Raw genomic sequence first — 14,604 nt, 5'->3', positions numbered from 1 at the left:
TCTAGTGGGTGTGATACAGTATCGCATTGTGGTTTTGACTTGAATTTTCCTGATGACTAATGATGCTGTACATCTCTCAGTGTACTTTTTAGAGTACTTTTTTAAAAAAAATTTAAAGATTTGTAGCTTCTTACTCTTTCTTGTTGTTACTGTGACTACTCTGTTTCTCCTCTGCCATCCAAGAAGCCAAAGTAAAACAAAGGCTGGGGTCACTGTGAAAGGGGTATTAAAAAGAGCAGCTGTTGGACACAGCTGTGCTGTGAGACCTTCATGCTAAACATTTGCCTTGTTATCTTTTTCATTGAGATGCTGTCCTGTCATTTGGTTTAAGTTCTCTGCGTAGTAGTGTATTTGAGTTCACCAACCATCATCAAGATCAATTTGGGCAGAATGGAAGAAACACATGGTTGAATGGAGGCCAAACTGAAATTCTGATTCTTAAGCATGTGATAATCCATGCAAAATGTTAGCCAATTTGCAGTTCAATTTTTAATCTTATTAGCAAGTACCCTTGCCACCTGATCCCCTTTCTGGCAGCTATGAAATCCCAAACTGCATTGAATTCAGTGAGTAGTATATACATGAAATTTAAAGCCTCAGGTTAGAGGTATGTGCCCTTTAATAAAAGTTCTTTGCTGAACCATGTTAGTGTGGATCAGCTGTGTTAGATAACGTCCAATGCCAAGGTCAGCAGATGAGGATATTAAAAATGCTTTGGCAGTTTTCACATGGAATATCTTTGTCACTAGCACCGAACTGGGAGCAGTTTAGCTTCATTGAAGCCTGTTTGCTTCGGTGCTGACCTCATCTGGTCGACTAAATTCATTACAGTGTTTAAGGTTTGCCTTATAATGTGATTTATGGTGTAATTGGGAATAATTGAGTCCCCAAATATGATAACTTCCATAAAACATTTCTAGTTTCTTAAAATGAGACATCACTTAACATTAAAATCTCATGCTGTCATTCCACTGTACTTTGTTCTGCTTTGATTCCAGGGGTTCTACTTTGTATATGAATATAATTGTCATGAAATCTGGAAATTGGCCTATTCTGGATGAGTCTTTGTGGATTTGGGTGAAATATGCTTTCAGCTGCAAGTGACCATACATTTCAAAATAGCTTAAAGATGTGTGAATCTATCATCTTTAAGAAGTTTGGGGAGGAGCTTGTTTCCACATTGGCTCTTTCAGGGATTCATTTCCCCCATCTTTTAGTGCTTTCCTCCTTGGCATTTCCCAACCTATCTATCCTCGTGGTCTCTAGATGGCAGCCACAGGACTGGCTGTCACCACTAGAGGAAGAAAAAGAAACTCTTCAAAAGCTAGACTCCCAGAAGCACCTAGGAGACTTATACACCCATCTAAATGGCCAGAACTCATTTACTCTCCCCTAAACCGATGACTGGCAAACAGATGGGGCACATGTTTGCCTTAGAATCTTCGGGTTAACCTGGTATTGCTAGCAGCGTAGGGATAAGAATAAGAGCTAGACCCTGACAGCATGGAAAAGTAGGCAGTTGGTTGTTGGTTAGGCATCTGGCAATATCTCAGTAGCCAGTAATTGGTGGCTGCTAAACCTCAATATGTACCCCTATTTATTTTAGACCTGTAACTCTTTTCACCAAGAAATACAGGCATCCATATATGAAATGGGCAGTGCAGGTACTCAGAAAGTATAGTCTAATTTGGGGGAAGTATTTGGGTTCACACTGAAGTTTATACCATATAAGTCTTCATAAGATGCCTTTCCTGAGTATTCTGGTTCTTTCTTTCTTTTTTTTTTTTTTTAAGATTTTATTTACTTATGCATACAAGAGCTGGGGTGTAGGCCAGAGGTGGGGAGGAGGGGGTGAGAGGATTCACCAGAGACAGAGTGGGGAGTTGAACAGGCGCATTGACTGAGATACACTGCTGAGGGGAACAGCAGGTGAGACAGGAGAGGTCTGCTATGCCATGTGGGTCAGCTCTGTGGCCGGGGATCGAACTTGTGCTGAGGTGGCTGCAGATAGCTTCATAGTGCTGAGACTTAACCCCTTGTGCCACCAGGGAGGCCCTGTGCTGGTTATTTCATAAGGAAATAGTATGGAATCGTGCTTAGTATAAATATGAGAGGAGTAGACTTGTTAGACCAGAGATTAAGCAGCATGGACCTAGAATAAGTCAGAAAGACAGTGGAGAACAAATGAAGTCCAGGCTAGGGATAAGTCCGTGTATACAGGTAGAAATAGAGGCCCAGTACCCAACACAAAGAGACAGTCCGTAGACCCAAGGGAAACTTGTGATGAGGGCAAAAATGAATGAAAGAAGGCTTGAGTGGGCTCTGTTCTGTAAAGTTTCTTTAGCCTCGAGATACTTAACTGAAGAAAGTTGAAAGGGTCCTAGGATCTGTTTGTTTCATCAAATAGACATTCAGGTGTGGGGAGGTCTCATGAGGTCTCAAAAGGCCAGTGAGCCCTGGAGATGCAAGGACCTCCAGCCTTCCCTGCTTCTCATCACTGGCCTTGTAGTCACCTCTGCTAGGCGCATGGTGACTAAGCACCCCCAGCTTGTTCCCTAGTGGTTCTTCCATTTGTAATCAGGCTATGTGTGTCCTTTCTTTCTAGCATGTGGACACGGGGAACTCTTACCTTTGTGGGTACCTGAAGATTAAAGGCCTTACTGAGGTAAGCACTCATTCAAATGAACTAGAACGTGAAAGTGGGCGGTGTGTTCAGCAGTCTCAGATTGTTAAAAGCAGGCAATTTCAACACTTTGAGTCTTAATTAAAGTGTCCTATTTTGAAGTAATGTTATATATTGTTGTATACTTCAACATACAATTTTGAAGTATTCTATGGTGAACATAGAACATGCAGTTTTGATAGATGACGCTGGAAAATGTAGAGATTCACAAATGTTTATAAATAATATTAACATGGTGACCAACTATTGATTTTCTCTTTAATTCTTTTTGAGAAAAAAATATGGTAAGAATACAGCTACCATCGTCATTTTAAGTTTAACCATTTTTTTTTTTTAATAGAGGCATGTTTTTATTTATTTGTTTGCTTGCTTGTTTGTTTGTTTTGTTTATACATGCACTGGGTACAGTCAGAAGCGCGGGAGGGTGAGAGAATTCACCAGAGCCAGAGCGGGGAGCAGAGCAGGCAGAAGGACCGAAGTACACTGCTGAGGGGAGCAGCGGGCGGCAGGAGAGGTCTGCGCGCCCTGTGGGACCCTCCTCCGGTGGCCGGGGAGCAGCCGGGGACTGAACCCGCACCGCAGAGGCCGCGGGCAGCTTCGCAACCTGCGCCACCGGGGAGGCCCAAGTTTAACCATTTCTAAGATAAGCATCAGTTGTTGGAGAGCTGATGTCTTTGAAGGTCTTTAAGCCCCTAAGGTCATTGGAATAATGAAAACTTATCATCCAGTTTTTAACAGAAGTAGCTGCTTTGTTAGTGTGTTTTCCTTTGTTTAAACCCACTTTATAGACCTCAGAGCTCTCTGGAATTTAGAAAGCAAGAAAGAGCATCCTTTTCCCACTCATGAGTAAACAGGAAGAGGAAAAGGAGGTGACAGGACTGGCTGCCTAACCCTGCAGTGAGGGCCCAGACTTGACCTGGCTGTGGTGTCCTATTGGCCTTATCATTTCTCACTGTCTTTTGGCCTGGCAGTGTTCAGAAATACTGCTAAAGCGATAGAAAGGGGTTGGGGTTGCCTCGATCTGCCCCTTCCTGGTCCCGTGACCTTTAATTTCACTTCATTTCAGTTTTCTCTTCTGTAAAATTGGAATTAGAAAGACCTGCTGTCTCTCTCAGGGGACATGCTCTAGGAGGAAATAATGCAGAGTCAGTGTAGCTATGATGTGACACACATAGGGAACACTAACTTCAAGACTGTCCTCAGACTTGAACAATATTTCAGTCTCCTGCATTCAGCTGGTTATCCTCTTTCCCTATGAGAAGTTTGATTGAGAATTTCTTGTGAGGTCATCTCTGGGAACTTACCAATCAAGAAGGGGTAGAAAATGATTGCAAAATTAAGAGTTTAACCTTTGAATTTGTGGTAGTAGAAAACAAACCTATAGTAAATAGAATATGCTCAATTCTTAGGTAGCCAAACATATTTGTTAATTGATTGCAGAACATAAACATTTAACTTCATAAAGAAACCAGCAAACTTTGTAATGTGAGTGCAAATAATGGGTCCAAAACCAGTCATTCTGGTCATAGGAAGCCACGTGGAAATGGTAAGTAGCATTAAAAATCCTGGAAGAGTATAGAAATGCTGACGGCTGTAAACTTCCCACCAGGAGCAAGTAAGCCTCACCAAGGGGAGCACTTCTGGGTCCTGAACAACAGCTAGGCTCCCTTGTGGAGGGGCTGCTGGCACAACCTTCAACTGAGGCCAGTCCAGGGGAGCCTTAGAACTCAAACACCCCACCCCACCCCTATCAGTCTTTCCCACCTGCATGTGGAGTGGCCTCATGTACACACAGCCCTCTCCTACCCTAGAGGGGGCTACTCCTTGGTGAACAGTGGACTTGTTTGTGGCACCGAAATGGCATTTAGTTAGAAAAAGGCTGATGTGTTTCCTAACATTCCCAAGTCTTGCTCAAGCCACAGGATTCTTTTTAAGTTCCCCTTTTTTTCCTGTTAGCTTAGGAAGATATACAATTCACCCATGTATTGTGTACAATTCATTGACTTTTAGTATAACCACAGCATGGTACAATTAATGAACAATTTTTAAAATTTTAAATCTAATGCACAGTCACTGTAGCAAATTAGTAAAATAGAGAAAAGGGTGACAATTCCTTGAATGACTTTATACCTGTTATAAAATACAGTTGTCTGTTTTTGTCTGCTTTTCCATTTGTGGTTGGTAAAATGCCAACTATATAATTTATTTTAATAAAACCATTTCAATGGTTTGAGTTTTAATATTAATCTCTATGTTTAATATGGAAAATTATTAACTGTTGAAGATAATTTGCCTCATAGATGCCACACATTTACAAGCAAGCACAGCTTTAAAGTTTGTGTACCTTCTGGAAATGAAATCCAAGATTTGTGAAGACTGGGTGTCAAATAACATTGTCTTTTCAATTCTGAACCAGTCACAGTAGGAAGAAGGACATCAATAGGAAGTGTGGAAGCCCCTACTGTGTTTGTGCTAGACTTGCTTGGAACCAGGAAGACAGGTGATATTAACCAAATTCACAAGAGACTGATGTGTAACCAAGAGTGCTAGTTTATTCATTTACAAAATGAGGTGTATGGGTTTCAGAAGTTCTCATTAGCTTACTGACCAATTGAAAGTTAATCCCCTAGGAGGCAGGTCTACATGGAAAGGCATATCCATCACCAGCAGTTTTTGGTGAGCCAGTAATCAGTGAGGGGAGTAGATTGGACAATGTAAAAACCCAGAAATAGCCAGACCCACGGAAGGCCATGCCCCATGCCCGTTTGGGGGTGGTGCTGACTTTACCTCTCCCTGACAGACTTGTTTTCTGTTGTCCATCCTCGTGCTGACAGACATTTTTTTGTGACTCTGATTTACTTCGAGTTTGGCTCTAGTTGACTGCTTGAATTTCTTGTCTTATCAGAGATTTTGTCTTTTTGGTGACTTCCCTGTAGTCACCCTGATAAATTGCCTAAAACATTTTTAGAGGCAAGTCAACATAGAATCATTCATTAAAAAAACAAGTGATTGGGCCTTCCTGGTGGCGCAAGCAGTTAAGCACCACACTATGAAGCAATCCACAGCCTCTGCAGCACGAGTTTGATTTCCCCGGCCCGCCAGGGAGCAACCCACATGGCGAAGCAGACCTCTCCTGTCTCGCCCGCTGCTCCCCTCAGCAGTGTATTTCGGTTAATCTGCCTGTTCTGTTCCCTGCTCTGTCTCTGGTGAATCCTCTCACCCCCACACCTCTGGCCTGTACCCCGGCTCTTATATGCATAAATAAATAAATCTAAAAAAAACAAAAAACAAGTGATTTAAGAGATGAGTGTTTTTTGTGTTGTAATAGGATCACTTTATCACTTTTTTATCTTTCGTGGAAGTTTTGAAAAAATATTAAGGTTCAAAACTGGGAAAATCAATATAAATAATTTTTAATTTAAAATCTCAGGTCTGGTGCTAATTTACACAGAATTTTTTTCTTTAGTCCTCCCTAAAATAGAATAGTATAATGTGCTTTACTCCTTAAAAACTGGGTTCCCATTTTGGAAATTTTCTCCCTTTTACTTTTTCATTGTGTCTGAGGAGCCCAGCAACAGTGTTGGGACAAGGTTATCATGAATTGGTGGTGGGCTACATTTGTAATATTTCAAAGCTCACTTTTAAGAGAACAGAATGCCCTAGCATTAGGCCATAAAGCAGGCCTGAATAGTCACTACAGTGCTTTTTCTTGGGAGTTGCTGAGCTGGTGTAACAGCATCTCTAGAAAGTCCCATGCTACACAACAGGCCAGGTTGGGTGAAGTGGCAGAGTCATCAGAGTGGTTAGCTGTGTGATGATTTCATGAAAGTATTGATTTGGTTCTTCTTTGTAAAAGATTAAAACTCCTGTTCAATCTTGTTTTGATACTTGGGTTTTTACCATAGGAGTATCCAACCCTTACGACATTCTTTGAGGGAGAAATAATCAGCAAAAAACACCCTTTCTTAACTCGAAAGTGGGATGCGGATGAAGATGTCGATCGGAAACACTGGGTGAGTACATCTTTGATCTCTGGGTCACCAGGGACCACTGAATAACTAAGGAACTTAATTTGTAGGACGTTATCCCTATCCTCCTGTGCTTTCTACCTTTGTCCATCGCCATACTTGGGAGATGCAGTCCTGGATACCTACCCCACCTTTTGGCTTTTCTGTATGGGCAAAACCACAGGGTTTCTTCTCATCCAATCTAATAACACAGGGGTTAAGTACCATCAGGGCTCGCCACTAAAAAATCCAGTCTCCACTTCACCCAGCCCCTTAGCTGTCAAGTGGGGAGCATGCGGATATTTCATAATAACTTAGAGATATTGGACCTCGCTGGTGCCACGGGGGTTAAAGTCTCAGAGCTATCAAGCTGTCACCAGCCACTGTGGCATGAGTTTGATCCCCGGCCAGGGAGCTAATGCACATGGCGCAGTAGACAGGAGCACTCTCCTGTCTCACCCGCTGCTCCCCTCAGCAGTGTATTTCAGTAGATCTGCATGTTATGCTCCCTACTCTGTCTCTGGTGAATCCTCTTACCCTCTGGCCTGTACCCCAGTTCTTGTATGCATAAATAAATAAAAATAAATCCTTTTTTTAAAAAAAGACAACTTAGAGTTATTGTCCTCCAGTCTTTTCTGTGGTTGTCGCACAAGTCTTAGGTCTTCAAAGATTTACTTCTCAGTCCATCATAGTGTTGCCTTTGGGTATAGTTGATCATGGTCATGATGAATTTTTAATACTGAGGAAGTTCAGTGTGTTCCCCCTTTCTACCAACCAGAAATGATTGTGTTGTTAATGAAGATTCTAGAATTCCTTATTCTTCCCACTGCCACTCAGATCTGGTTGTTTAAGCTCTCTCCTGATTCTAGCACAACAATCTGTGAGCGAAATCATATTAAGATCTTTGAGTTAATTTTACTGTAGATTAACTGCTTTGCTTATTAATGTTTCTGACTTGCTTTAGGAAACTAAGACCATCTATTAAATACTGAATTTCAATTTCAATTTATTTTTTTTAAAGATTTATTTATTTATTTTAATTTTATTTATTTATTTATTTATACATGCATTGGGTACAGTCAGAAGCGCGGGAGGGTGAGAGGATTCACCAGAGCCAGAGCGGGGAGCAGAACAGGCAGAAGGACTGAAGTACACTGCTGAGGGGAGCAGCGGGCGGCAGGAGAGGTCTGTGCGCCATGCGGGACCCTCCTCCGGTGGCCGGGGAGCAGCCGGGGATCAAACTGGAGCTGCAGAGGCTGCGGGCAGCTTCGCAACCCAGCGCTCAACCGCTGTGCCACCAGGGGAGGCCCTCAATTTAAATTTAAACGAGCTTTTACAAACATTTTTTTGTCAGCTACATGTTTTGACTGATATAGCAAATACACACTAAAACTTCTTTTGTGTCTGTATATGAGAGACTGAACAAGATCCAAGTTTCCAAAAGGTTGGGGAGCCCAGTTGTGCATGTTGGTGCTGAAAGAAGCAGAGTTGGAGGGCTCCGTGCCACCTGGTCCCACCATGCCCGATGCCAGCCCTTCCTGAGTGACTCATTACCTCATGAGATGACTCTTATCCTCTCCTGTATAGTCCCATTGAGAAAGTTCTTCCTCCTACTCAACTTTGTTTCACATTTCAAATTTATCCTGCAAAAAGCAAGGTCTTTGAGGCCCAGTGAAAACTCCATTTTAGGCTAGGTTAACTATAAATTAAATATCTAGAAAGCGACTCTTAATTTTCTCACAACTTCCATAGGAGAATATCTGGTATGCTAGCCTTTGCTGGACTGGAGTGAAATATTTTGAGTGACAGAGGGGCTGAAAAGGCCCCCCCTTGGTGCTGGCATGCGAGGTGTGGTGGTACAAGGCAGTGTCTCCTTATCCTGCAGTTCAAGCTTCCTCTGCAGCTCTCAGCATCTCCCAAAGCTTCCCATGTCAGGATCCCAGAAATACATGTGGGACTCTTGGAGCTCTTTCTTGCACCTCCATTTATGGTGCTTTACAATGTTTAATAAGCTTCACCTGTAATATCATTCTTCCATTGTAAACTAGAACCAGAGACATTGTATTTTACCTGTACATTTCCCTGAGGGATATTTAAAGTTGCTATTGTGGGGTACTACAAAGTCATAATTCCCAGATCTTAATCAACTTAGAATAAAAAATCTGTGTGACAAATGATGACTTAATATCTCCTTCTTAAATTTTTATGTTGGGTAATTTCTTATGAAATTAATACACAATTATTTAAAAATATTTAAAAAACACAAAAAAGCAAAAGGGGAAAAATCTTAATGAGAACAGCTCAAGCTGACATAGGTGATAATTTTTTCTTGAATCTGCATCTACTTGGGATGTATTTGCTTTGCTGCCTGTTTTTTTGTTTTTTGGTTTTTTTTTTAAGTAGTGTTAAAACCTATGTCTACGCTCTTTTAGCTTGACTCTCCATTACCCATTCCAGTTTCTAGCTGGCCCCAAACCACTATATTGCATCAGGAACACCCCTCCACACACACCCCATAGCCTTACAAACTGTTTCTAAGTTGTTCTGCGTGCATCTTTTTCTTTTTCATTACTTATAGAGATCTAATCATTGTTGGCTTTGTCTATTTGTGGTAAGGTTCTGAAAAAAGGCTCCTGGAATTGTATCCATTGCCATCCTGTAGCCTTTTCCTCAGGCCGAGTTAACTAGGCAGGCGTGGCCCCTTGGTACCTGGCTGGAGTCCAGGTATCTGCCCCAGAGTCCAATCTGAGTTCACAAGGCTTGACCCAAGGCTCCCTTTCCAATACTCAGCCTTCACTGCTCTGGGTCAGCGCTGCACCTGCTAGCTGCCATGCCTTTGGAAAGGCATTGGACCTGGGCACGGAGGGTGTTTCTGACACCTGCCTCTCTGTTGATCACCTCTCATATTCTATTTTTTGCTTTCAGGGCAAGTTTCTGGCTTTTTATCAGTATGCAAAATCATTTAATTCAGATGACTTTGATTATGAGGAACTGAAGAATGGGGATTATGTCTTCATGAGGTGGAAGGTAAGGTCATCCCCCAGCCAGTCTTCCAAGCGTGCCAGTCCCTGTAGTGCCTCCACACCCCTCTGCTCCCCATGCCCAGTGCTTACTACAGTCCTTCCTGGCAGGTCTTTACATACTCGTAAATGTAGGCATAGCTCCACTAGTTAACTGCCGAGTCCCAGATGCTTTCTTTTTGGTTAAGCTGTTTAGTGGTTAGCAGATGAATTTGTTCCTGGTGTGGTCACCCTTGACACTGTTATTTATGTCTTTTCCTTTTGCTTTCTCCCATCCAAGAATCCTGTTGGCCCTCCAGGTTAAATCATTCTAAACATTCTGTGGACCCAGGAGAAAGCCAAAATCGATGACCCACTCCCTGTACTCAGCCACAGACTGAAATGCCTGTGATTCTCCCCTCTCTTTCCCCAAATGTCTTTACCCTGGGCTCAGGGCAGTCTCAGCTCCTCTGGTTCCCTCCAGCTCAGGAAATGAGGGACCAGGAATGGAATTTGGGTTTTCCAGCCCTCAGAGAACTTAATCTGGCGGACTCAATGGACTGGCTTTTGGCTGAGAAATCATCCGTGCTCCCTCTTTAACAGCATGTTATTTACTATGGTACAGCCATGAGCCAGCAGACTCATAAAGCGAGTATGTTAAATTACTTGTAAAAACACAACACCTCCAACCTAGTCCCTCATCCATAGGAAGAAGTTGTTTTATCTTGAACTCTTGTCAGCTTTCCTACAGACAAATCATTTAGAATATTCATGCCCAATCTTTATATACCACCAAATTTTGAGAGGTGGGGGACACTTTCACTAGACAGTTGCCAGGTATAGAGCATGAGCCCTATCCTCACGAGTTTGCCATCTAGTAGGAAATAAGCCAATTAAATAGACTCCCTTGCTATATCATGTGTCAATACTTCATTTTTATTGCTGAATAATTTTCCATTGTAGGAATATATACCATATTTTTTTTATCTGTTCATCAGTTGGTGGATACTTGGGTAGTTTCCACCCTTTCCTATTGTGAAAAATACTGCTACGAATGTGAATGTTCTGAGAGGGAGTGTCTTATGAGATTCTAATTTTAAAATTAATTTTTAAAACTACAATCTCAGAAGTTGAGAAAAGGTAAGGAGCGCATCTTAGAATCAAAAAAGCAATAGCATTGTTTTGCCCTCAAAGAATTTCTCAGGATGACTCACCGGTGGACCTTTAGTGGGCCTCATGAGGCCTCTAACCTCATTTCTCCAAGAAAGCAGGAACTGGGATGCAGTCTTTCATCTCTGCTCTAGAAGAGATAACAAAAATGTCTTTCTCATAAGGTGCCTGATCAAGACCTATGTACCATTCTGATTACTGTTAAAGAGAGGTAGAGATGTTTGAGGGGATATCACAGGGGCTACTGATGATTGGTCTGCCCTCAGAATGATCCACAGACCAACAGAAGTGATCCACCCTTCTGGAGGTGATCAGGATCCTAGTGAAAGTCCTTGGGGTGGAGCAGAAACTCTCTCCTGGGCTCTGAAAGGTAAGGCAGGCAGGCAGGTAGGTAGGTAGGTATTAATTTGAAATGCTTGAACCACAATCATACCTCCTCTTAGTTGCTGGTTCTGTTGAGCTCAAGACAGTTTGCCACATTAGTACGCACACTACTCAAGGGGCACATGAATGTTAGTCACAGTTGAGGCTGAACCACAAGATTGCCATCATCCTGGTAGTCATGGCTAGACCATGTGGTAGTCCAACCCTAGGGACACCTGAAGGAAACCCCAGAGGTGGCTGAAGTCTGCCCTCTGTTGCTGACCCTTTCCATCTATGCACAGGAGCAGTTCCTGGTCCCAGACCACACGATCAAAGACATCAGCGGTGCTTCCTTTGCCGGGTTCTACTACATCTGCTTCCAGAAGTCGGCAGCCTCCATAGAGGGCTACTATTACCATAGGAGTTCAGAATGGTAAGGAACCCATAGCCCTCTGTAGGGGCCAGCTGCCACAGCTCTCTTGTTGCTCACCAAATCCACAAGAAAGTCTCTCTGCCTATCTCTGCATAGATTTCATGCTTTATGTGGTTGCTGAGGGACTCTTTCAATCATTTCACTTGCTTATAATAGGCATCCATCCCTATCCACAGAGCAAACAAGATGAAAATGAAGTGTCAGATAAAGAATTCATTGCTAAATGCTCTCAAGCAGTACTATATTTTCTCAATCTTGCCGGTTTTGTATTATTCCTCTCAAATTTAATTGGCAACGAAAATATAAGATCCAGCTGTTGATAGTGTGAATTTTGCTGTCTGTAGCCTTTTAATGTGTGGTCTGTTCCTTAGATGCTGGTCCTACAAGCATCAAACTAATGACCTAGGGGCTCTGGGGAAGGGACAGCCCTGCCCTGTGTTTCACCCGAAGGAAAGGACTGCAAGCCACCTAAGTGCTCGCTCTTGTCCCTTCTGCCTCCGTGCTGCTTTTAAAAATATCTTAAGATTCTAGAAGGTCAAACCATATTATAAAATCCCCGATTCCCTCTCTGAACATAGAAACACTTATTTCAGATCTTTCACTTCGTGACCTGTGAGCAACTCGTATTCCTGGTGCAGCAGCAGCAAATGATCTCTGTGAATGTATGCCCTAGCGCTTCGTGAAGCCTCAACTCTGAGCGCCCCAGGCTTTAGGATTTTCAGTCATCTTTCTGTTTACAAGTGGTTTTAGAAACTTTTCATATCAGTCTTTAAATAACAGCTTTAAATGACATCTACCATACAATCAACTCATTTAAAGTATACAAGCCACTGATGTTTTTTTTTAAGAACCGGCGTACAGGCTAGATGTGCAGGAGGGTGAGAAGATTCACCAGAGACAGAGAGGGGAACAGAACAGGCAGACTGACTGAAGTACACTGCTGAGGGGAGCGGCGGGCAAGACAGGAGAGGTCCACCACGCCATGTGGGTATCTCCCTGGCTGGCCGGGAATCAAACCAGTGCTGCAGAGGCTGCAGACAGCTTCACAGTGCTGCGCTCAACCACCTGCACCTCCAGGGAGGCCTACAAGTCACTGATCTCTAGTATAAAGCAGAGTTGTGCAGCCATTACCATGAGCAATTTTAGCACATTTTCCCCACCACAGGAAAAAGCCCATACCCCTCACACTCAGCTCACCTTCCCCTCCCAGCCTAGGCAACCACTGATGTACATTTGCTCTGTGTAGAGTTGCCTATTCTGGATATTTTATGCAAATGGAATCATGCACTGTGCGGCCTTTGTGCCTGCTTCTTTCATTTAACATAGTGCTTTGAAGGTTCAGCCATGTAGCAAGTGTCAACACTTTTTTTCGAATAATTTTCCATTGTAAGAATACGTACCACATTTTACATATTTATTCATCAGGTGATGGACACTTAGGTTGTTTCCACCTTTTTGCTACTGTGAATTATACTGCTGTGAACTTGAGTGTACAAGTATGTGGTTGAGTTCCTGTTTCCTATTCCTTTGGGCATACACCTAGGAGTGGTGTTGCTGGGTTATATGGTAATTCTGTATTTAATTTTTATTTTTATTTATTTTAAAGATTATTTATGCATACAAGAGCTGGGGTACAGGCCAGAGGTGTTGGGGGTGAAAGGATTCACCAGAGACAGATGGGGGAACAGAACAGGCAGATTGACCAAAGTACACTGCTGAGGGGAACAGTGGGCGAGTCAGGAGCAGTCTGCTGTGCCATGTGGGTTGCTCCCTTGCTGGCCCAGGGATCAAACTCATGCTGCACAGGCTGCGGAAGCTTCATAGGTTGCGTCTTAACCCCTTGCGCCACCAGGGAAGCCCTGTATTTAACTTTTAGAGGAATCAGCAATCTCTTTGCCACAGCTGCCTTGCCATTTTACATATCCTACCAGTGATGCATGAGGGTTCCAATTTCTATAGTTTCTCCACATCCTCCCCAACACTTGTTTTTTTGCCATTGCACTTATATATGTTTTAGGGGTAGGAAGTGGTATCTTGTGGTTTTGATTTGCATCTTCTGGTGGCTAGTGCATGATCCATAAACTGCTTTTTCCTGCGTTCTTCCTCAGCGTGCTCTTCCTTACTGCTATATGAAATAAGGGGAGAGCTAGCACCTGACCCATCAATTCTGAATGTCCTTGTGGGTTATCCGACCCTGAATATGCATTGTCCTGGGCTCTCTATTCCTCATATGTTTGACTCCTAACACCTACCACCTGGGGGAAAACAAGTACCTCAGAGTTCTCAGTGTTCTCAAAGTCTGATAACCATATCTCAGAAAGCAAGAAAGTGAAGATGAGTGGCAAAATAAGGTTTAGAGTTAGCTGTGAAGTTCTCTTTTCCATGTTCTCTTTGGATTCTGTGAAAATTAGGATATGCTGGTGTTAAAGTTCTAAGGCTGTTACATCCTGACGTTACAGAAGTTGCTGAGATGCTGGAGGTCAGAGCAGGCAGAGCTAGAATGCGGGGAGGAGGATGGGCATGGAGGTCAGGCTTTTGGTCAGCATCTTCTCCTAGAATTTACTTAGGCACTCGCTTTATAAGACATAGTGCTTCATAATTAGAGCAGACGGCCTACAAACAGCTCATTTTAAGCATAGTTTGGGAGGATTAACTAAAGACATGAAAATAAAACCAAACTAGATTTGTCTGACGGTGCCTGAGATGAATTGGCATTCCGGTCCAAGTGTGGGCCTTGTTGGGTGCTCTGGTTGTAGGGCAGTTTTTTCTAACCTCCTTCTTTCCAGTTTCAGGATGCTTAGATGACTGCCTCCCATTTCTATCTTTTCCCCCATTATAGGTATCAGTCTCTCAATCTAACTCATGTTCCTGAACACAGTGCACCCATCTATGAGTTCCGGTGACAACGGTTCAGAAGAGCAACCAAATAAAACTGAACTTGGCAAAAAA

General features: G+C 42.9%; 1 protein-coding gene across 1 annotated transcript in view; it reads left to right on the top strand.

Annotated features, from left to right (window-relative positions):
- The window catches only part of GID4 (GID complex subunit 4 homolog), an 18,190-nt gene extending 3,586 nt beyond the window's left edge, over positions 1-14,604 (top strand). The window contains exons 2-6 of the mRNA XM_037495170.2: positions 2,606-2,665; positions 6,589-6,696; positions 9,616-9,717; positions 11,525-11,655; positions 14,495-14,604. Of these exons, the coding sequence (XP_037351067.1) occupies positions 2,606-2,665; positions 6,589-6,696; positions 9,616-9,717; positions 11,525-11,655; positions 14,495-14,558 (465 nt within the window). The 3' untranslated portion in view covers positions 14,559-14,604. The remainder of the gene's footprint in view (positions 1-2,605; positions 2,666-6,588; positions 6,697-9,615; positions 9,718-11,524; positions 11,656-14,494) is intronic.

This window comes from Talpa occidentalis, unplaced genomic scaffold, assembly GCF_014898055.3.
Source record: "Talpa occidentalis isolate TD23 unplaced genomic scaffold, MPIMG_talOcc4v2.1 talOcc4.7, whole genome shotgun sequence".
NCBI lineage: Eukaryota > Metazoa > Chordata > Mammalia > Eulipotyphla > Talpidae > Talpa > Talpa occidentalis.
The sequence above is the reverse complement of the archived record's forward strand: the minus strand, read 5'-3'. Positions and strand labels throughout refer to the sequence as shown.